Source organism: Lepidochelys olivacea (assembly GCF_965140295.1).
Source record: "Lepidochelys olivacea isolate rLepOli2 genome assembly, chromosome: 5".
NCBI lineage: Eukaryota > Metazoa > Chordata > Testudines > Cheloniidae > Lepidochelys > Lepidochelys olivacea.
The window spans coordinates 14,609,461-14,632,740 of record NC_140415.1 but is presented as its reverse complement, the minus strand read 5'-3'; the positions used below and the strand labels follow the sequence as shown (position 1 = coordinate 14,632,740).

The 23,280-nt window shown below is 44.8% G+C and overlaps 1 protein-coding gene across 5 annotated transcripts in view; it reads left to right on the top strand.

Moving 5' to 3' along the window:
• The window catches only part of ZBTB7C (zinc finger and BTB domain containing 7C), a 286,786-nt gene that overhangs the window by 252,322 nt on the left and 11,184 nt on the right, over positions 1-23,280 (top strand). For all 5 annotated transcript variants that reach the window (XM_084628971.1, XM_084628973.1, XM_084628972.1 and 2 more), the window contains one exon: positions 18,290-19,486. In XM_084628971.1, the coding sequence (XP_084485097.1) occupies positions 18,306-19,486 (1,181 nt within the window). In that variant the 5' untranslated portion in view covers positions 18,290-18,305. The remainder of the gene's footprint in view (positions 1-18,289; positions 19,487-23,280) is intronic.

Genomic DNA, 23,280 nt, shown 5'->3' with positions numbered 1-23,280 from the left:
CAGGTTGACAGTGCATTTTGTTAAGTACTGTTTGTTTTAAACCTGCTGCCTATCAATTTCATTGGGCAACCCCTTGTTCTTGTGTGATGTGAAGGGGTAAATAAAACTTCCCTATTCACTTTCTCCACACCTTTCATGATTTTATAGACCTCTATCGTATAACCCCTTAGTCATCTATTTTCTCAGCTAAAATGTCCCAATCTTTTTAATCTCTCCTCTTATGGAAGCTGTTCCATACCCTAATCATTGTTGTTGCTATTCTCTGTACCTTTTCCAATTCTAATATATCTTTTTTGAGATGGGGTGACCACATCTGCACACAGTATTCAAGGAGTGGGCGTACCATAGATTTATATAGTGGCACTGATATTTTCTGTCTTATTGTCTATCCCTTTCCTAACGGTTCCTAACATTCTGTTATCATTTTTGACTGCCACTGCACACTGACCAGATGTTTTCAGAGAACTATCCACGATGACTCCAAGGTCTCTTTCTTGAGTGATAGACCCCATCATTTTGTATGTATAGTTGGGATTATGTTTTCCAACTTGCATTACTTTGCACTTATGAACATTGAATTTCATCTGCCATTTTGCCACCCAGTCTCCCAGTTTTGTGAGATCCCATTGTAACTCTTTGCAGTCAGCTTTGGACGTAATATCTTGAGTAATTTTGTATCATCTGCAAATTTTGCCACATTACAATTCATCCACTTTTCCAGATCAGTTATGAATATGTTGAACAGCACTTGTCCCAGTACAGGTCCTTGGGGGACCCTGCTATTTATCTCTTTCCTTTCTGAAAACCAACCATTTATTTCTACCCTTTGTTTCGTATATTGTAATCAGTTACTCATCCAAGAGAGGACCTTCCTTCTTATCCCATGACTGCTTACTTTGCTTAAGAGCCTTTGGTGTGGGACCTTGTCAAAGGCTTTCTGAAAGTCCAGGTGCACTATATCAACTGGATCATCCTTGTCCACACGCTAGTTGACTTCCGTCAAAAATTCTAATAGACTGGGGAGGCATGATTTCCCTTTACAAAAGCCCAAAAGTCCCTTGACTCTTCCCAACATATCGTGTTGGTCTGTGTTTCACTTATTCTCTTCATTACTATAATTTCAACCAATTTGCCAGGATTGCATCTGGAGCTCTTGTTGAATACCATCTCATCCTGAGGGACTTATTACTATTTAATTTATCAATTTGTTCCAAAACCATCTCTACTGACACCTTAGTCTGGGACAGTTCCTCAGATCTGTCACCTAAAAAGAATGGCTCAGATGTGAAGCTCTTCCCCACATCTTCTGCAGTGAAGACCAATGCAAAGAATCCATTATCTTGTGTCAGCCTGTGTTAGAGACATCAACAGCTTTGTCGTCCTTAAGTGCTCCTTTAGCACCTTGACTGTCCGGTGGCCCCACTGATTGTTTGGCAGACTTCCTGCTTCTGATGTACTTAAAAAAAAAATTCCTGTTAGTTTTTGTGTCTTTTGCTAGTTGCTCTTCAAATTCTTTTTTTGCTTGCCAAATTATACTTTTACACTTGCCAGATTTATGTTCTTTGTATTTTCCACAGTAAGATTTGACTTCCAATTTTTAAAGGATGCCTTTTTGCCTCTAACCTTTTCTTTTATTCTGTTGCTTAGCCATGGTTGCATTTTTTGGTCCTCTTTCTGTTGTTGTTATTTTATTTGGGGGTATTCACTTAGTTTGAGCCTCTATTGTGTTTTAAAATAGTTTCCATGGATCTTGCTGGATCTCATTCTTGTGACTGTTCCTTTTAATTTCCATTTAACCAGCTTCCTCATTTTTGTGTAGTTCCCCTTTTTGAAGTTAAATGCTATCGTGGTGGGTTTCTTTGGTATTCCCCCTCTCCCATGAGGATGTTAAATTTAATTACGTTATGGTCGCTATTATCAAGTGGTTCAGCTATATTCACCTCTTGGACCAGATCCCGTGCTCCACTTAGGACTAAGCCTCTCCTCTTTTGGGTTCCAGGACTAACTGCTCCAAGAAGCATCATTAATGGTGTCTAGAAATTTTATCCAAAAGTGACATGCTCCCACTCAGTATCAGGATAGTTGAAATCCTCCATTATTATCAGGGGTTCTGTTTTTGTAGCCTCTCTAATCTCCCTGAGCATCTCACAACCACCGTCCTGTAGTATATTTCTACTGCCATACCAGGGGTGGGCAAACTTTTTGGCCCGACGGCCACATCGGGGTGTGAAAATGTATGGAGGGCCGGGTAGGGAAGACTGTGCCTCCCCAGACAGCTTGGCCCCCTCCCACTTCCCACTCCCTGACTGCCACCCTCAGAACCCTCCACCCATCCAACCCTCCTGCTCCTTGTCCCCTGACCACCCCCTCCCAGAACCCCGCGCCCCAAACCGCACCCCCCAGGACCCCACCCCCTATCCAACCCCTCCTGTTTCCTCTCCCCTGACTGCTCCCAGTCCCCGACAGGCCCCCCAGGACTCCCACACCCTATCCAACCCTCCCTGTTCCCCGACCCCTGATCGCTCCAGCACCTCCGCCCCATCTAACCGCTCCCTGTCCCCTGACTGCCCCCCAGAACCTCCTACCTAACCTGCCCACCGCCGCGCACACGCGTGCCGTTGCCACCCCCTTACCATGCCGCTCAGAGCGGCAGGAGCTCGCAGCTATGCCATCCGCGCTGCCCAGGAGGAGCAGCGGGCCAGAGTGCTGCCCACGCAGCAGCGTGGCTGCGGGGGAGGAGGGACAGCGGGGGAGGAGCCGGGGGCTAGTCTCCAGGGCCAGGAGCTCCAGGGCCAGGCAGGATGGTCCCGCGGGCCGGATGTGGCCCGTGGGCCATAGTTTTCCCACCTCTGTGCTATACTCTCATTATTCAAGCATGGAATTTCTATCCATACAGATCTTGTGGTGCAGTTTGATTCATTTAAGATTTATACTATATTTGACTCGCTGCTTTCTTTCACATATAGTGCCCCTCCACCAGTACAACCAACTCTGCCATTCCAAGATATTTTGTACCTTGATCTTACCATGTCCCATTGTTTATCATCATCGTTCCCCAAGTTTCTGTGATGCCTATTATATCAATATCCTCATTTAACACCAGGCATTCACATTCACCCATCTGAGTGTACAGACTTCTAGCATTTGTATGCAAGCACTTATAACATTTGTCAGTATTTAGTTGTGTGCCTTCATGTAATTGTAATTGATGTTATTGAATGGGATCTTTTTCATTTAACCATTTCTCTTCAGTTCCTACCTTCATCAGCTTCTATCCTCTCCTCGTTACTAGGATATAGAGTATCCCCTTTAATAAATCCTCCCCTAAGGGATTTGTTTGTCCAAACCACGTGCTCTTCCACACCTGTTGGGTTTCCCCAGCCTTTAGTTTAAAAAATCCTCTACAACCTTTTTAATTTTACATGCCAGCAGTCTGATTCCGTTTTGGTTTAGGTGGAGCCCATCCTTCCTGTATAGCCTCCTCCTTTCCCAAAAGACCCCCCAGTTCCTGGTAAACTTAAATCCCTCCTCCCAACATCATTGTCTCATTCACACGTTGAGACTCTGCAGTTCTGCCTGGGGGAGCTGAGCTGACTCGGCCCTGGGTGGTCTGGCTATCAGCAGAAAAAGCACTTTGGATGGATGTGGCAATGACCAGTCATTGCTGAATCCAGTCAACACTGACCCCTCACCCCCAAAGTGGATTTTATTAATTTTGTATCTTTACTTGTGAGTAGATGCAGCCCTTGGCGCACCATCTGGAATCTGGCTCTAATATACACATATCTCCAATAATTGTTCATGTTTATGTGCACGCTTGGTATCATTTATCTGCCTGACCACGCTTTGCCAAAACACTGTTCAGTGCATTGACTGTCCCTTGCAAAGTGGATCTCAGACTTCCTCAAGCTGTGTAACAGAAGTGACCTACAGGCACTGATTTCAGAGATTTATGTAAACTCGGAAATTAGCAAGCGTGTGGGGTAATTAAAGCAAACCTGTAAGATGGAGCCAACGTGAAAAAATAAACCTTCAATTATGGAAGGCACTGCAGTGTACAGGGTTGCTTCTGGAGCTCCCGTCTGCATTATCTCAGGCTTGCATTCTTCCAGTGGGACTTGTGAGTAACGGGGAGAGTCCAGGGCTAGATCCTGGATGGGTATTATGGCACCTTTATGCCAATGATGGGCTCATAACTTAGAGCAGCCATTGTGTGCCCATCATGAATAGAGCAGCTTTAATTATGACAGCTGGTAACAGCCCACAGCATGGTGCTCCAGGCACACCCTCTAATACTATGCCAGTATTTTATGCCACCTGGGGATTCCCCCGTGTAAGGGGAATCCCCAGTTAGCTGTTGAAGCCACTGTGCCATGCCTATGGACTGATGCAAAGGAAATGGGGGCAGAGCTGGTGATCTGACCCAAAATTTTCATAGCATTTGCTCTAACTGTATTATACATTGATTCTCTTTGATTTTAATGATTGTTCATGAGAAATATATGTAGCGGTAAGCGATCATCGGTGCATGCAAGATTTTCAGACAACTGCCTGATATCAAGGTGAGGGGCACCCTAGGAGAGGATAGACAAATGTTCATTGGAATTGCACCTGTAAATCTCCATGTGCAGATGAAAGAATAGACACCAACTAAAATAAATAGAAACACAGGGAACTTTTGCAAAAATGCTTGACCTTTACTCAAGTAACCTCAACTGTTTGTTACTGAGCGCCCCCCAAATCCGGCTGCAGCCCGTGGTAATTGGGACACTTGGAACTTGTAAAACCAGACCAGCCTCTTGCAAGATCAGACCCTTTTTTGTGTGAGTTGAGCAGGTTTTGGCTCATAATTTGCTGTTCTTCTGATTTTATCTTCAGATCATCTTTGGCCTTATTTGTGGCATATCTTGTGTGTAACTTGTATATCACACAGGATCATCTGCTGGTGATAGATTCATTCGCACATGTGTAATATTTGTTGCATCATCATTTTAACGAGCCTTTAAAGATTCCAAAAGATGAATTCATGAAGGGCACAGCAGATACATTTGTCTCCACACCTTAGTGAATGAATGAGTGGCATTTGTAATCACTATTTGTCGTCTTTAACAAATAGTTCTCATGATACTTCCAAGGTGCTGTTATAATAGAAAAACCAGATCTTCTCCAATATTGACATGCCTTATGTCTACTCTACATGCATAATTTTTTGATGATGTTAGAAAACTGGACTGAATCATAGTCATTAAAACTGAAAAGCAATTAACAATGTCATCGTTTGGATGAGAGAGACAGTCAAAGCTCTGACCGACTGCGTTCTTTTGAGGTCACACTGTGCTTTTCAAAAAAACAGAGATCCTCACCCCGCTGTCCTGTTCTGATTCCAATTTGGGTAATTAGATTCTGCCTATCTACATTTCTCCATGGAATCCCAGATGAGTAGGCTACCTTTCTTCATTTCCTGTCCTACACTGAGTGCATTGCTGTTGTGCATGGTAACACAGCTGCACACTCCACTGCAGAGGTGGCTGCATTTCAGTGGCAGGATAAAAATGTAAGGCTGTCTTATAAATAGCCTATACTTTATTTTGGTTATTATGATGAGAGTTGCTTGAGATGGACAGAAAATAATGTTCTTTTAACATAGTTTGTGTGTGTGTAAAGTGTATATCTATGCTTTTGGGTGGTGTGTGTGTGTGTATATATATATATATGGGTCTACTCTAAAAAATGACTATGTTAAAACAGTGCTGTGGGCTTCCATGTTGTTTGTATGTCAGTTACTTCCATATCAGACATGCTGTTCACCATATAAAAAGGTGTTTTTGAATGTGCAGCCCAGACCACTCAGGCTAGGCTATGAGAGTCCATGTGAGTTCTTCCCTTGGTGCATCATCAACTGTGAAAAAGGTCCTGCAGGCCAAATGATGCCTTCGGCAACACCTGTTTTACCTTGCTACTTTCACTGCATTTGCAGAGCTGTCACTGGATCTTAGGAAACCGTTCTGTTGATGGTGTACAAAAACAATGTGCACAATGAAGATGATGCACAAGAACCAATTAACCATTGCAATAGCTTGCCTAGGAAAATGGTGGATTCTCCATTTCTTGCAGTCATTGAATGGACAGATTTCTAAAAGATATGCTGTAGCTCAAACAGAAGTGATGGGCTCAATGCAGGAAATACTGGGTAAAGTTCTTTGATTTGTATTATGCAGGAGGTCAGCCTACATGTCCATAATGGTTCCTTCTGCCCGTAAAAGCTGTGAAACTGAAAGAGGGAATCGTATCCAGGTTATGCGCTCTCTCTCTCTCAGCTGTGTTGGCTCTGCAGGGCTAACAGGATTAAAATATAATACACGGTTATTTTTGTCTTAAATGTCAGCAGATTGGATTCTGAAGAGACACATTAAGAAGCAAGAGTTGAGTGAGAAGGTGCCAGATTTGCATAGTAACTTTTCAGAGTTGACTTTAAAACCCTGTACTCCAGCGATGCTGGGGGTTCCCATCCCCTGAATACCCTGCCTTTTTGCAAAGTGAATTTAAGCTCAGGAGAAAGGCCAGGAAGAAGGCATTTGAAAGTAAAGGACAGGTCTGATACAGACAGTTGTAGTATGATCTCACCCACACTGCTCCACCAGTATGTTCAACCCCGACATCTCCTGGGCCACTCAATCTTTGGCCAATGGTGCCAGTTAGTGATGGAAGTTTATGTGATGTGACCACACCCATTATTAATTATTATTATTATTGCAGCAGTGTCCACTGGTCCCAGTCCACACAGGAAAACAGAGCTCTGCCCCAAAGAGCTTGCCATACAAGGCTATAATCATGCGCTTGACTCTATGTGGTTGGACCCATGTACCCATTCACTGGGGCTGTGCCTGGGTGCAGAGGCCAGCCATGTGATATTGGTCACAGGATCAGGACTTCAGCAACTGGCCTGCAACTGCCAGACTCATTCTGCGCCTGTTGCAGGTTAGAAGCAGACTGAATGCTTTTCCCATTGCAGCAGGGTAAAAAAAAGAAAATGGAGACAAGCATCTCCCCTAGCTGACCTGATGCTTTCTCTTCCTTTCTTTCAAATGCATTATTTCATGTGTCTCTATTTCCTCTTCCCCTACCCTCCCCGATGGTAAAGCCTGTGAGCAAAACTCTAAAATTCATTTTGCTTGACCTAAATAATCGGGTGGATGAGCCTTGAGTTTATTACATCCTGCATGGGGGGAAAAAAGATGAACTGGTCTTTGTGGGGGAGGCTGGGCTATATTATTACAGTATCTTTAGACTGCTCTCTTCCAACCCAGCAATAAAATTTGTGGTAGTACATCTAGCAATATGCTGATTTAAATGCAGCTTTCCACGTCCGTCTCCCCCACCCCCCTCCAAAAAACCTCTGTCTTTTTGTTTGATCAGTCCCTTTAAAAATCTGATTCTTATGCTGTGAGTGGGACGATGTTGTATCCCATTTCTTTTCTTTGTCGTTTCAATCATACAGCGGGTAAGTGAAAAACAGGCAGGTAGTGCTTTCTGCACCAGCTTCTTGCCTTAAGGGGAAAACAGTAGGTATTAGGGTGGGTGGTTTTAATAATAGGCTATCCTGGAGACAAGATGTTCAGAAGGGAGGTGTGCTCAAGGAAATATTTGCCTTTTTGGGGTTTGTTTTTTTTTAAATAAAAACGTATATCTTTCGTAGTGTGCATTTTAAGATTCCGAGCTACTTTTCTGCAAGGGAAGAGATGCATTTTGGGAGGCTGTAGAAAGCAAGGGACAAGGGGAGCTTTGTCATTTTAGCTTTTGAAGGACAGAGGGCCAGCTTCTTATCTGGTGTAAATCAGTGTCGCTTCATGCCGTGACACCTGTTTACACCCAGTGACAATCTGGCCCATACTTATGAAAATTGTCATCCGATGATTGTTCATATCACTTCTGTGGCACCTTTCTTCTAAGTATTATATTAATTATCCACTGCAATCTACCTAGCTACATGTGCTTAGCCCTGTTTGTTCAGAGGGGCAAACTGAGGCAGGAGAGATGAACTGACTTGCCTGAGGTCACCCAACAAGTCACTGGCAGAGCTGGGAATAGATCCCCAGAGTTCCCATTCCCACAATCGCCCACCTCTCCCAGACAATGGCATAGCTAATACTGAATGTGATGACCAGGAATTATTAAGCATCGGTTAGCGTATCTCTTAGAAGGTGGCTGCTGCAGTTTGACAGATTAGCCTACTCTCGCATGCACATCTTAATTGCCTCATTACCACGATGCACAAATAAAAAATCATACCTTTATGGGCTGATTGATGTAGCAGGGAGCGATGCAAAGGGACAGGCAGAGTTGGGAAACAACCCTGTCTGCAAAGGGGACCATATAAGGGGGAGCATTCAGAAAGTCCACCCACTTCTACATCCAGCTGTCAAGTTTGACACGGGAGGAAAGGCTTTGGAATGAGGGCACATCCCCAAATGGCAGAGCCAGGACGATGGAACTGCCCCTATTATTGTTATTTATGGGGCACAACCAGCGTCCCCAGCATTGCACAGTTGTCGGTGAAAGCGTGGCGAACATAGAGCAGCTCCCTGCCCAAGGAGCTAGGCAAACAGCGACAGGACGATACAAGCCAAAGCCAGTGTGAGAAAGGTACATTCTAGGCAGAGTGCTTCGGCACGTCGGGGACCTGCTGATGAGGTGGGACTCGTTTCTCTACTGCATCTATACTTGGGGTTTTAGACCTGAAACTTGCTGATGTGGGATTTCTAAATTCCGGTAACTGAGAATGATTGATGGTGTGTAGAACAGTGACAAGACTCAGCAGAGAGAACATAATCAGCAATATCTTCTCCTCAAGGGACACTGTTTAATGAGAAAAGCAAAGTAAGTAAACACGAGTAAAAAAAAAAAGAGAGAGAGAGAAATTCCCCCACTGAAGCTGGGGATTCATCCCAGATCTCTGACTTCTGGGTATGGACCATAACCTTCCCATGGACCATAACCAAGCAGCCAATGTATAGCCCTTCCCCTTCATGCTGGGGCACGGCGAGGGTGAAAGTTAGCTGAGTTTAACCCCTTGTTCAGTTGGGACCACATAGTATCAGTGTCACACACTGACCAGGTGTGACTGGGATTGGGTGGAATTTGGGTCCAAAATGATGGCCCATCTGCTTCCACTGAAAAATGATTTGTCCTTATGTCTGGAGAATGTTTTGATGCTTTTGAATTAGCAGTGAATCGGGGGGGGGGGGGCAGAGGGGAGGGGAAGAGGAAGGGCGGGAAGAAATCACAAGAAACTTTGGTTTTGCCAGGAAGTATAATTTTGACACTTGCTAGCAGATGATGATCTGATGCAGTCTAAGGCTTTTTTATACGGAACACAGAATTCAGAATGAGCAGGAGTGCTGTGACCAGTGGGTAACATCTCACTCCGCTGGTGGTTTTGCCTTGATGCACAGAATGTATCCTGTAGGATGTGGTCTCTTGAAGGAATATTCACTGACAGAAGAACATCTCATGACAAACTGGTTTCTATCTAATTGCCGTCTTCTCAAAAAAAAATGCTCCCAGAACTAAACAGCTGTCAGCACTCACAGGATCTGAGGGGTAAAATTATAGCAAACAAGAAGCCAGGAAATATAAATTTGGAAAAGGGAATTCTTGGACAATTGTTTTTGCAAATAAAATGCTCTGTATTATAATAATATTACATGCAAGCATGCAATTACGTTTGAAAATTGCAAGCTTCCACCAAAGAGTCAGGCAGTTGGAGTTTTAAGCATTGTGTATTTAAAGGGACAGCATTAGAGATTCAATACTGAACCTGCCCTGCCTAGACTGGATGGATGGCTAGAGAGGCAGAATTTGGGCAAGTATGAAGATAGACAGATAGATGCATTTTATAAATAAAAAATGAATACAGTCCCCCAATCAGAAGAACATAAGAATGGCCCTACTGGGTCAGACCATCTAGCCCAGTATCCTGTCTTCCGACAGTGGCCAATGCCAGGTGCCCCAGAGGGAATGAACAGAACAGGTAATCATCAAGTGATCCATCCCCTGTCACTCATTCCCAGCTACTGGCAAACAGAGACTAGGGACACCATTCATGCCCATCCTGGCTAATAGCCATTGATGGACCTATCCTCCAGGAATTTATCTAGTTCTTTTTTGAACCCTGTTATGGTCTTGGCCTTCACAACATCCTCTGGCAAGGAGTTCCACAAGTTGACTGTGCGTTGTATGAAGAAATACTTCCTTTTATTTGTTTTAAGCCTGCTGCCTATTAATTTCATTTGGTGACCCCTAGTTCTCGTGTTATGAGAAGTAGTAAACAACACTTCCTTATCTACTTTCTCTGCACCAGTCATGATTTTATAGACCTCAATCATATCTCCCCTTAGCCATCTCTTTTCCAAGCTGAAAAGTCCCAGTCTTATTAATCTCTCCTCATACGGGAGCCGTTCCATACCCCTAATTGTTTTTGTTGCCCTTTTCTGAACCTTTTCCAATTCCGATATATATTTTTTGAGATGGGGCTCAGCTATTGTGGGCATGAACACATGGGGATTCTGTGTACTCTTTTTATACACTGCCTGCTTCTAGGGTTGGACCGGACAGGCAAAGTGGAGGGATGCAGGGCTCACAAGACATGGCACATGGATGAAGAGTCTCATGTGAAGTCTGCCAGCCTTGACGGTGCTCCTGAGCCAAGCCAAGCCATTGCTGCAGCTTTTTGCTGTAACACATGCTGTGCATTGTATTTGAATTCCTCCTGGCAGCCTTTTATCTCTGCCTAGTGTCTGGCTTCCCAGGGTGTAGTCCCCCAGAGATGGTGAAGATGGCGGAGAAGATAACAGAGGAGAATGCTGAAGTGGTGCTGTTTAGCCTGTATGCCGCTCACACAGAGTTAGTCACACAGAGCTGCTCGTAGTCAGTTATTGTCATTTTCACAGCTCCACTTTCGGAGCAGTGGCCTGGCCTGGTGCTAGAGTGCTACTGAAGATGGATACATCCTGCCGATTAGCCCAAAGCAACTCAGCACTGAACTTTGAGGGAACAACCCAAAGCCCTGCATGTCAACACCCCAAGCTTTGAGACAATTCAGAGGAAGGTTTGAATTCTGACAGAGCAGAACAAACCAACAGCTACCTAGGACTACCTAGGACTGAGGGGGGATTTGATAGCTGCTTTCAACTACCTGAAAGGGGGTTCCAAAGAGGATGGCTCTAGACTGTTCTCAATGGTAGCAGATGACAGAACGAGGAGTAATGGTCTCAAGTTGCAGTGGGGAAGGTTTAGATTGGATATTAGGAAAAACTTTTTCACTAAGAGGGTGGTGAAACACTGGAATGCGTTACCTAGGGAGGTGGTAGAATCTCCTTCCTTAGAGGTTTTTAAGGTCAGGCTTGACAAAGCCCTGGCTGGGATGATTTAACTGGGAATTGGTTCTGCTTTGAGCAGGGGGTTGGACTAGATGACCTTCTGGGGTCCCTTCCAACCCTGATATTCTATGATTCTATGACTTTTGCATATCAGAGCCACTCTGAAGCTCTTGGTGGTAGCAGGGATAGAACTCACATCCTCCTGCTTCTAACATAGCCTCTGATCACTTGACCTCAATGAGACCCCCCCACAGTTATTTTTACTTTTATTAGCTGTATAGGGCTTATGAGACATGGGTGATCAATGCCGATTCCATCCATTAGAGGGCATTATACTCAAACACACTAGCCAGTTCATTGCTCAGCCTCCTTGAAGGAAAATAAATCTTCTTAACATAACTAAGGAAACGGACCAGTTCCAAGTACCCTTTCACAGCACTGAGCAATTTAGTCGTCCATGATTTACCAGGTACCATTAACGATGAATGTACAATCTTGAAGAACACAAGTGGGATGTCTCATTATCACCTATTTGGCAGACTCTGCAGAATAACCTAGACTTTCATTTCACCTCTCAGAGTCCAGACCATTTGTACCACTACTGCCTCGGTAGGGAAGAAACATTCCTGTTGTCTAATATTAACATTAGTGCATTCTGACATAATTTGTATTATTTCTTTTTAAATGATCCAAATGCTAAATGGGCATTTCTCTCTCTCTCTCTCTCACTCTGAGGTCTCTTTTTTCTGCATTCTTGTTTTCTCTATGGCATAATTTACAGTGGAGAGTCAAAAGTTAAAAGGAGGAGTGGGAAGCAAATGACCAAAAGAAAATCTTTTAAAGAGTAGACTGCAAAGCTGTGATCGTCGGAGCCAAGACATGGGCTTGGCTGCGCTTTCACAAATATAGCTTCTAGGGCGTGGCTAGGGCAGGTTACAATCAGTGGCTTGGCTGGAGTTCTGCGTGCTGAAAGGAGAGACAATCGCTAGCCTTCGCTGCCAGCTCTGCCTGTGTTTGTGTGGCAGGGTGGGGGGCTTTGACTGCTATTGCTCTGAAGGGGGTGCAGGAGGTTCCCGAGCCAAAGTCCGCCTCATTTGGAATGCTTTGAAACCTGGGGGCAGTGGGTGTCTCAGCAGATTAATGGCCTGTGGGGTTTCCCATCGCAGACTTGAATTTCAGACCCAAGCCAGATCAAACGGACCAGAAATTGCTGATGGTAGCAATTTCACAAATGGGTCAGGTAGTCCCCACCCTGCTCCCTCTTAAATCAGAATTAAAAAATCCCCCCAGCCACTATGAATGCTGGGCTCTGACGCAGCAGACTTTGCTTTTGGAGAGGCCTGGACTGTGGAGCAGAAGTGGGGAAAGGTACCTTGACAGCCAGGGAAGATTGAAGGCCTGCCTGGCATTCAGCGTCCTGCCCATGGGAGCATTACTACTGACCTTGCTTGGAGATTAAGCTTCTTTGCATCACTTCTAATGCACACTGACACCTTGGGAACAGTAAAGTACAGTGTACCACAAATGCAGTTAGCCACAGTAGATATTATGGCTTCTGCTAAGTTGCCTTTACAAACCCTGTATCTAGTATAAAATAAACACTTGGTTAGTACCTTCCAGCTGAGGATCATAATGCGCTTTACAAAGATGGAGCGGTATTATTCACCCCATAGTATAGTTAGGGAAATTAGTTTAACTGGGGCATATAGAGTAAGGGCCCTATTTTCAGACATGGCTATGCCTTTGATCCATGAAGCATCTACATAAGTGGCCTGATTTTCAGAGCCCCTGCAGCTGCCATCAAATTGGCCACTTTTGGCCTAAGGCCCAGATCCTCATAGGTGCTTAGGTGCCTAACTCCCATGGGAGGATTGGGGCCTAAGTGACCTCCCCAACGTCAGACAGACAGTCAGTGCAGAGTGAGGAACAGAGCCCAGGTCTCCTGAGTCCCAGTGCACTAACCATTAACCATACTGCCTGTTAGTGAAGTGATGCTGGTTCTCATCCCACAGTTGTCTGAAATTGCCTGCAGCCCCTTAGCTTCCTTTATTCCAAGTCACTTGCATTCTTGCAGGAGAAATCTTTCAGCCAGAAATCAGTTTGTGAAGCATCTATAGGTGCTAAGGTGAACATTGAATGTATTATTACTTTTGAGATTTGGGTACTATAGAGCCCAGCCCTGACTCATATGAGTGCTCCCAATGGAGTCAGACCCTTTTTAATACAAGCCATTCTTCAGGGCCCAGGGCTCCCTGGATGGCAATCCACCTGTTTACACCAGGGAGAAAATTTAGTCCTGTACATGCAACATGTTATCATTATAGAATTATGCTTTTAGAAGCTGAGCTTTTCTTGTAATAAAATGATGAATGAGTATTGAGCACTCTCATAAATAGAGTATTTGGAGATATCACTCAGAGCTTAATTGGAATGCAGTCATTTTAGGCGGCCTACCCACTATTTTTACAATGCTATAATTTTCTATTATAAAATGTATTTTTCTGTTAAACTCCATGTAATCAGTTTTTGGTCTCTCACTCTCCCACTTCCTTTGTGTGTGCACGCTTTCATTTCTTTAAAGGGGTGGCATTCATCGTTTGGAATACGTGCTGAGGCTGCTGATTCTATTTTTGGATCTGTTATTCTTGGAGAAAACACCCTTTAATTGGGGTGGGGGTGAAAGAGGCGGGAATAGGAGGGGAGCTTTAGGAAGGAAAGCGTTTAGCTGAAAGCGTCAACTTCAGAACTCTTCCAGCTTGTGTCAGTTCCCCCCGGGGCATGAGAATCTTAAGGTCATTTCTAGGATTGGTGTCCTGTATAGCAGTGCAGAACTGCACAGCTGTCAAACTACCAAGCTGGATAAGAGTGCCCTTTCTACAAACTTACATACATTTTTAAAATTTAAATTACATGGCTCCCCTTCAACTCTGCCAGGATCCTGAAATGTTATCAGCTTTCCTGCATGCTTTTGGTAAAGCAGAAACAGAATGAAGCTTGAGAGAAATGCAGAGTTAAAGTAAATGAAATCTAGTCTCTTTCCAAAAAGTGAGTTATAAGTAGTTTCAGGTACAACATCTGTCCCTCCATCCCCCTGCTAACTTTTATAGTTTTACAATCACATTTCCCCTATCTTTGAATTGTTTCTCTCTCTTCCTTACTGCTACATGAAAGACCTGCACAAATAGGGAAAACTGATTGACTGTCCAGGAGATACAGTGAGATTGACTACACACAGAGTGCTGTGAAATACACCGCAGAAACAACCTGATATATGTTCTTCCAATCTCTCTCCGTTACAGTGATCTTGCTGGTTATCAATTGTAGGTTAAAAAACATTAGACAAATGTAATTTTTAAGATGATGGTATTTCTTTAAAACAAAACGTTAAAAGATAATGGGGCAAAGGAAATGTCATTCCCTATAACTGTTATTAGGATGCAAATACCTGAGAAGGAAGTCATCTCTTTGCAGCCACCTTAAAAGCTATTTACTATCTTACACCTGCTTGGATGACTTGGCGGATTTACTTTTTTTTAATGGCTACTTTGAACGGCTATTTTGTAGCATGTCATATGGGATCTGTTGGGTTAATTGTGAGGAAAGTTAGTTAGCCGAACATAGTTAAGCCCAAAACTGTGTAACGAATCAATTTGCAAACAACAGACATGGATCAGGCTGGATCAGACACATATCAAGGGATCTCGGATGAGAACCCTTATTCTTCAGATCTAAAACATGAGCTTCAGTCACTTGAGCTAACCAAAGCCTCTTGTAGCTACTTGTAGTATTAGGTCCTGTTTTCTCTTTTTGGCCAGCCTCTTCAGAGCAAAATCATTCACTCAGTCATACATACAAGCCAGTGTGTTACAACCATCACTTTCAGCCTTTAAATCAAGACTGGATATCTTCTAAAAGAGGTGCTCAAACAGAAGTTATGGGGCTGACGCGGAAATTCCTGTGAGAGGTTCTGCAGCCTGTGTGACGCACAGGGTCAGATTAAATTATCATAATTGTCCCATCAGGCAGTAAAGTCTATTAACCAGAAACCAGGTAACCTGGATTTTATTTCCAGCTCTGACAAAAAGTTACTGGCTTAGGGCAGTCACGCTCACTGTCCCTCAGTTTCCCTGTCTGTAAAATGGGGACAATGGTAGCAGTGTTCTGTGTCCCAGTTCACTGATGCATTTAAAGCCCTTTGGGATTGCGGGAGGGAAGATGAGTCAGCACTGCCCCGTAACGAGCTGGTGCATGTGCACCACTCCCTGCTACTCATGTCATCAGTGCTAGTCTGTGCGGTGAAAGAGGTTTTCCTGTAGCTCAAGTGGAAGGGGCCTACGGTTTTGAGGCAGAAGGAACTCAGTTCTATCCCCACTGTCACCAAGAGGCCACAGTATGGTGACAAGAGTGAAGTGCTACATGGCTATAGATTTTTGCCGTGAGAGTATAGCACTCTCCTAACTGGCCGTGCTTTCACACGGGCTGACCGTTTTCTGCAATGGCTTTTGTTTCATGTAGAAAGAACAGCCCTGCATATAAACAAGAGTTCTCGAGGACGTGGGGGATTTGCCTGCTCTAAAACAGGCCTTGGAGAGCAGGCTGGCTTGCGCTAAAAAGTGACTTAGGGCTGGAGGTAGTCCCGAGGCAGCTGTTTTTGTGCTGAGAAGCGATGTCATCGTTTTCCCAAGGCCTTGGCTTGCCAGCTCCCACATAGTAACCACCAAACAATGGCTTGTTGGGCATGGGGGTGGGCAAGGAGGGGAGAGATAACTACAAGGTCTCAGCTGGTTATTGATCTTCCCTGGGTGGGAGGAGGAAAGCAGCATTGCATGAGAATTCCCCTGCCCAGAGGGAGACACGCTGGAAAGTCTGATCCCTGGGTTCACACCGATGCTTTCCCATCCCAAAAAGCAACGTTTGGTCAACGTTTAGGGTGGTCAGATCCAGCTGTCCTTCCTCAGGAAAAGCCAACAGGTTTGGTTTGACCAGGGGTTTGCTAACCAATTCAAGCCAACATCCTGGGAGAGTGAGGAGAAGGAGGCGACCCAGCTGCTGCTCTGATGGCCGATTCCCCCCCCCCCCGCTACCCCTGGCTAACCACCTTCAGCCAGCCACAGCCCCACCCTCTCAGCTATATGACCCCAGGAGCAGGAGGTGCTGTCCTGGGTTGGAGTGGCAGCCAGCAGGGACCCTAGTACTCCACATGGCAGCTGAAGAGGTGCTCAGCCTATCAGAGAGCTAAAGGGGGGAATTATGAGGAAGCGGTGGGGGGAATAGAATGTGGGGAAGCAAGAAGAGAGATCTCGAGGCTGGATGGAGGAGAAGAGACAAGGGCGTGGGGAACAGGTTGCAGGAGAAATCCAGCAACATGAGGAGCCAGTGCAGGCTGGGTGGGAAACCTCCAAGCCACCAGCATGTCTATGGCCTTCCAGCATCAGGGGAGTGGGTTAGCCGTCCCCCCGATTGTCCTCCCCTGCCTGTGCTTCTTTGGAAAATTACCCATAGAAAATGGTATAAACTGCACTGGTAACTGTGCAGTGGGAGTATTGCCTGAGTGAGGACTGCAAGGTTGGGGCCTTGGGGATGAAACAGCATTAACGCTCTCTCTTTGTGTGTCTCTGGAGTTTCCAAGGGGTTAATAGATTCAACATGAGTCTGGTTGTTTTAGAAGTCTCTTCTGCATGTGACAGTGTTACTATATCCCTAGCCAGCTGGAGGAAATGTCTCCTGTTTTCTGGGATATCGGAAGTGGAGGCTCTTTTGGAACCGTTTGAAAGAGGAAACATCTGACAGATAACACTCGGAGGAACCCATTAATATCAGGTTTTGGGTGTAGGCTTTTTTCTTCCGAATCCCCTTTTGAAGCACAAGCTGCACGGGTGGGGGCCTTTGAACGGTAGCAGAGTGGATTTGGTAATACTCTTGGAGATAAATGTGAGCGATACAACCATTGCATCAAAGAGGCAAAGCCGTAAGTGTTAGACCCCCGTACATCCATGCCGCAACTTTGACCCCAGTTCTTTGCACAGTTGGTTCTAAACATGGTCAGTGCCCACAAACCACATGGCTAATACTCAGTTACTGATGATGGCAGCTAACCATGTCTCACCTTTGTAAGCACTGTAGGTGATGGGATCACTTAACTGGGTTTGCTGCTTAGCCAGTTGGCCAGTCCTCCTAGCTCTTTGTTCAGTAGGACATCCCAAACATGCTGTTGTTTGCTCTCCATGTGTATGTCCCTTGGATCGTCTATCCTATGCCAAGGCAATATGGGATAGCTGTGTTACAGCGCTAATAACACTGCATGTTAGGAAGGAAACTGGTCATGCCATGTCATTCATGGCATACCGGGTACGCTTTTATTATTCTTATTTATTCAGATAGTGATGTACATAGTCATAGTGCCTCGCAAAACACAAAGAGCTTAGCATGTAATTCAGGCAACGCAAACACGGGCAATAAATTGGGTCTGGGAGGATGTGGGAGACATCACTGGGGAGAAATCAGTGGGAAAGGATTCCTGGAGGGATGTGGAGGAGGAAAGAGGGCAAATGGGGATAAGAAACGGGAAGCTGTCCCAGGCATAGGGAACAGCCTGAGTGCAGGCCTGAAACTGAGAGTGGAAAGAGGGGACAAAGGGAGAGAAGACTGAGAGAAGGAAGTGGAGAGCACAGGGGGAGGTGGAGAAGAGATCATGGAAGGCTTTGAGGAGCTTGAATCTCACATAGCTCCATAATGTGTAGGGAGCAGTGGATTTTTTGAGCAGCATTTTGGAAAGAGGAGAAGTAAGAAATAGGGAAGCAGGAGAGAAGAAGGTTACAGTGTTTGAGATAAGAGGTGACCATGGCACAGTCAGCTTTACTGATACTCAGAGACCTACTCTCTAATTCCTTGCTGTCTGTATTTTGTTCTAGGGCTCTAAATGAGAATATGGCCAATGGCATTGAAGATCTTATTGGGATCCCATTCCCAAATCACAGCAGTGAAGTCCTTTGCGGTTTAAATGAACAGCGGCACGATGGTCTACTCTGTGATGTCATCCTCATTGTCCAGGACCAGGAGTACAGGACCCACAGGTCTGTCCTTGCAGCCTGCAGCAAGTACTTTAAAAAACTCTTCACTACTGGCACTTTAACAGACCAGCCCTATGTTTACGAGATTGACTTTGTCAAGCCTGAAGCACTTTCTGCTATCCTAGAGTTTGCCTACACTTCAACCCTCACCATCACCACCTCAAACGTCAAGCACATCCTCAACGCAGCCAAGATGCTGGAGATCCAGTGCATTATCAATGTATGCCTTGAAATCATGGAGCCTGACAGAGAAGCTGAAGAGGAAGATGATAAAGAGGATGAAGATGACGATGATGACGAAGAAGATGATGATGATGAAGAGGAGGAGGAGGAGGAGGAAGTGGAAGATTTTGTGAATCAGGAGAACCTCACAGATGTCCAAGAAGTAAGCTGTCACCAAAGCCCTTCAAAGTCTGACCTTACCGAAGAAACATACACAGAAGCACCTAGAGACTTCCCACACCATTACCCAGCCCATAGCTCTGCCGGCCACTTGGGCATGATACGAGACTTTTCCATCGAGTCATTACTAAGGGAAAATTTGTACCCTAAAACGAACATTCCAGAAAGGAGGCCAGCCCTATCTCCCTTCACACCAGGCTTCTTTCCCCACCTGTGGCATGGAAATTTCAGTTCCTTTTCCCAGCTAGAAGAGCAGCAAGTGGACAATGGCCCTTTGGACCTGGTGATCAAAAAGAGGAAGATTAAGGAGGAGGAGAAGGAGGAGCTCCCTCCAGCTCCTTTCCCTAATGACTTCTTCAAGGACATGTTTGCTGGCAATCCAGGAGGTCAGCTAGGGCACATTAAGGCAGAGAACGACTATAGCGCTTATCTCAATTTTCTAAGTGCCACCCACCTGGGAGGAGTGTTTCCTCCATGGCCCCTGGAGGAAGAAAGGAAGATAAAGCCCAAGGCATCTCAGCAGTGTCCAATCTGTAACAAAGTCATCATGGGGGCAGGGAAGCTGCCACGGCACATGAGAACCCACACAGGAGAAAAGCCATACATGTGCACTATCTGTGAAGTTCGCTTTACCAGGTGTGCATGAGTTATTACTGTTGGATTTAGCAATGCAGCTACAAAAGGGGGATGGTGCCCTAATAAAGCATTGATGGATTTACTGAATCCAGCAATACAGGTTGCTAACCATAAATGCTATTTATAGAGATCACTTACTACGCGTGAGCCTGTGGCAGGTTAGGGCCTTAGTGGACAACGAGAAAGATCTCAGTGAAGCTACTCCATGGAGACATAGGCATTTAAGCAATGTCTCCTTCCACTTAAGAGTAAAGTGAATATCAAGGAAATAGGGGCCTGACCCAAAGCCCATTGAAGTCAATGGAAAGACTCCCATTGATTTTAATGGGTTTTGGATCGTCTATCCTAGCCCAGGCAGTATGGGATAGCTGTGTTACAGTGCTATGTTAGGAAGGAAACTGGTCATGCCATGTCATTCATTGCATACCGGGCATGCTTTTATTATCCTTATTTATTCAGATAGTGATGTAACTGACAGCCTGTCAATTATCCAGATAGCTACTAACCAGACAAGAGTGTAAATAAAGGTATGTAACATTTTCCAGCTGGTCATTGTTTACCAATGTGGAATCCACTGTGGAAGCACTGCAGAAAAAGGTGTGTGACCAAGACCGGTGAAACAAATCAATGGATGTTTCTGGCTAAAATGTTTTTGGCTATCTAGATAATCTAGGGGCTGATTCAAAACTCACTGAAATCAATGGGAGTCTTTCTGTTGACTTAGTGGAATTTGGATCAGGACTCTATTTTCTTGTAGTTCACTGGCAAGCCTTGTCTATGCATTGTGTTAGAAAGCACATTAACTAGCACCGGATTAAACATGGTTGTGGACTGGGTGTGGACCACAACCAGCTACCACCTGTTTAAACGCAACTGTCCTTGTCCATACTAAGGCTGAGAACATGCTAATTATAACATTGTTTTCTGTCTTGTTGTAGCCGTGTTGGTCCCAGGATATTAGAGAGCCAAGGTGGGTGAAGTAACATCTTTTACTGGACCAACTTTTTGTTGGTGGAACAGCAAGCTTTCGAGCTACACAGACAGACTTCTTCTTCCCAGACCTGAAGAAGAGCACCCACCTTCTCTCTCTAATAACATGTTAGTTACCAGGTTTTCTAACAGGGTGCATGTTCCCAGTGGAGACAAGGATGAAATCAGCAAGCCTGGGTCCAAATTCTGTGCTGGTTTACACCCTTTGCACCTCCATTGACTTCAGCAGGGCCCTGGGAGGATATAAATGAGCATGGATTAGGCCCATTGTGCTCTAAGTCGGCGACACAGATCTCTGATGCAGCGCCATGCAGCTCGTCTCTGAAAAGCTTGGCCAATTAAATCCACGAGCAGAGAAAAACAGATTCCTGGATCTGTTCTTGCTGAGTATAATTAATATCTAACAAGTAGAATCTTTACCATAATAAAGATTTCTGACAAGAGCATGGTATTTCAGCTTCTGGCTGTGAGGGAGAGAAAGCCCTGTTAGGCTTGGGGGAGCGAGCTGTTGAAAATAACATGAACAGTCGGAAGAGCAGACCGCCTGACAATGGGCAGATACCTGGGGTGCATCAGCACTCAGCCTGCCTTTTCTTCCTTTGTCCCTGTGATAATGTTCAAATGCAGTCTATGCAGATGATGGGGATTTGACCTGAAAATAAATGTCCCTGCCATGCTACATTAACACAGCTGATATCGCATTCTAATATGTTGCACATTGTACCGCAGGCCAGTGTAGACAACGTGATCTGGCTAACCCCGATGTTTAAAGGGAAAGGCCGATTGCCTGTGTTAATTAATGACTGCAGGCAATTTGTTCCTACTGTTGCTCTCGCCCCACCCCTATTTACATGTAAGTGCTATTGAAAAACGCCGTATTGTTTGCACTGGACACATACAACTTCCATTTAGCTACATAATAGGGAGCAATAGTACAAACTTCCCAACCTGCCCTGCAAGTATGCCTCACCCCTGACCTGTAGGGACTGTTTTCGTTTTCATGCCCATGCAGTGTTTGGCAGCCTCTCTGTTGAGGCCACTGCCATTAATGCCCATTACCACCAGGTGTGGTTGCACTGGTGCTGCGGATAACTGTCCATAGGGAAAGTAGCTAAGACCACAGACACACTTCACACGCACCATCAGACATACCTTGCTCTTATATAGCATTTTTCGTCCATATTATTTATGTGATCATAGCACCTAGGAGCCCCAGTCATGGACCAGGACCCCATTGTGCTAGGTGCTGTACAAACCATAGATCTCAAAGCACTTTACAACGATGGTCAATATCATTATCCCCATTTTACAGATAGGGAAACAGAGGCTGTCCAGGAGCAGACTAGGGAATAGAAGCTAAGGCTTCTGCATCCCAGTATAGTGCTCTGACCACTAGGTCATACTGCAGGTTGAACCAACAGCCTGCCAGTAAGAAGCTCCATATTGCATTGCCTATCTGTGTCTCCTTCCAGTCCTCTCCCAAAACTCATATCTATCTGCAACCAGCTATACGAGTATAATTGTTAACTGAACATAATTGGTATGCTGTAGCTTGTGGCAGCTTATGTGCCATCCAGGGGACTTTGTTCATGGAGAAGACGCTACATTAGAAAAACATTCTGGAACAAATTCTGATCTGGGATGCACATGTGGTCCCCATTGACTTCAGTGGGAGCTGAGCGTACAGCTGAGACAGAATTTGTCCCTTTAGCAAGCAATTCCCGTAAAATGAGAAATGACACTTAATGGTCTCTTTATTGTTATTAATCATTTATATTGTGGTAGCAATTAGAGGGCTCAGCCAGTTCCACGTCCCAGTGTACTGCATGCTGCACGTGTATTTATATTAGCTCCTTCCAAACTCACTTGAATATGGATATAGCTTTTCCAGAAGTTGTGGGGTGAGATTTTCAAAAGTGCTCAGCTTTGATCTGACTTTGCTCTCATAGAAGAACATAGAACAGAAACAGAGTTAGGCCAATGCAGGATGCTTTCCACCAACTGCAATGGGAGCAGAATTAGGCCAGGGCCAAGTACTTTTAAAAATCTCACCTGTCTATTTGACGATGAAGGGCAGATTTCAATTTGGGCAGGAAGGGCTTGATTCTGAATACCCTCTGGGTGTACCACTCCCACTGAACTCAGGACTTGGGCCTTAAGTGTTTTCTTATGTCATATTGTGTGCAATAATATAGACAATTGAGAAGATATTAAATCCGGAGATGGACAAAACAGAGACTGGTTTGGTTTTGTATAACCACCACCACAGGTGGTTCTGATCCAGGACCCAGTTATCCAAACTTCAGAGTTCAAAGAGGATTGGATGAATGGTTCTGATTTTGTACCACTGCAGTATAAGGGTACTGTATTACACATTCTGCTTTCACACATCAGATAGTCTATATTACATGATTTCTAAATTCATACCAAAGAAGCAGAAGCTAGAAAATGGGTAGCAAAGAAAGTCAAGCAAAACTAAAGCCCTAATCCTGCCTAGAATTATGCAGTTATGTAACTTTACCGCCATTGACTGCTATTTGGTTGAGTAAAGTTTGCATGCCTACGTTTTTGCAGGATCTGCCCCCCTGAGATCATACCATCTAATCACACAACACGAAAGCCTTTTTTCCCCTCTCTGATACACTGAACAAAGTGGCACCTTAGAGACTAACCAATTTATTTGAGCATGAGCTTTCGTGAGCTACAGCTCACTTCATCGGATGCATACTGTGGATACCGATGTTTCCACGGTATGCATCCGATGAAGTGAGCTGTAGCTCACAAAAGCTCATGCTCAAATAAAT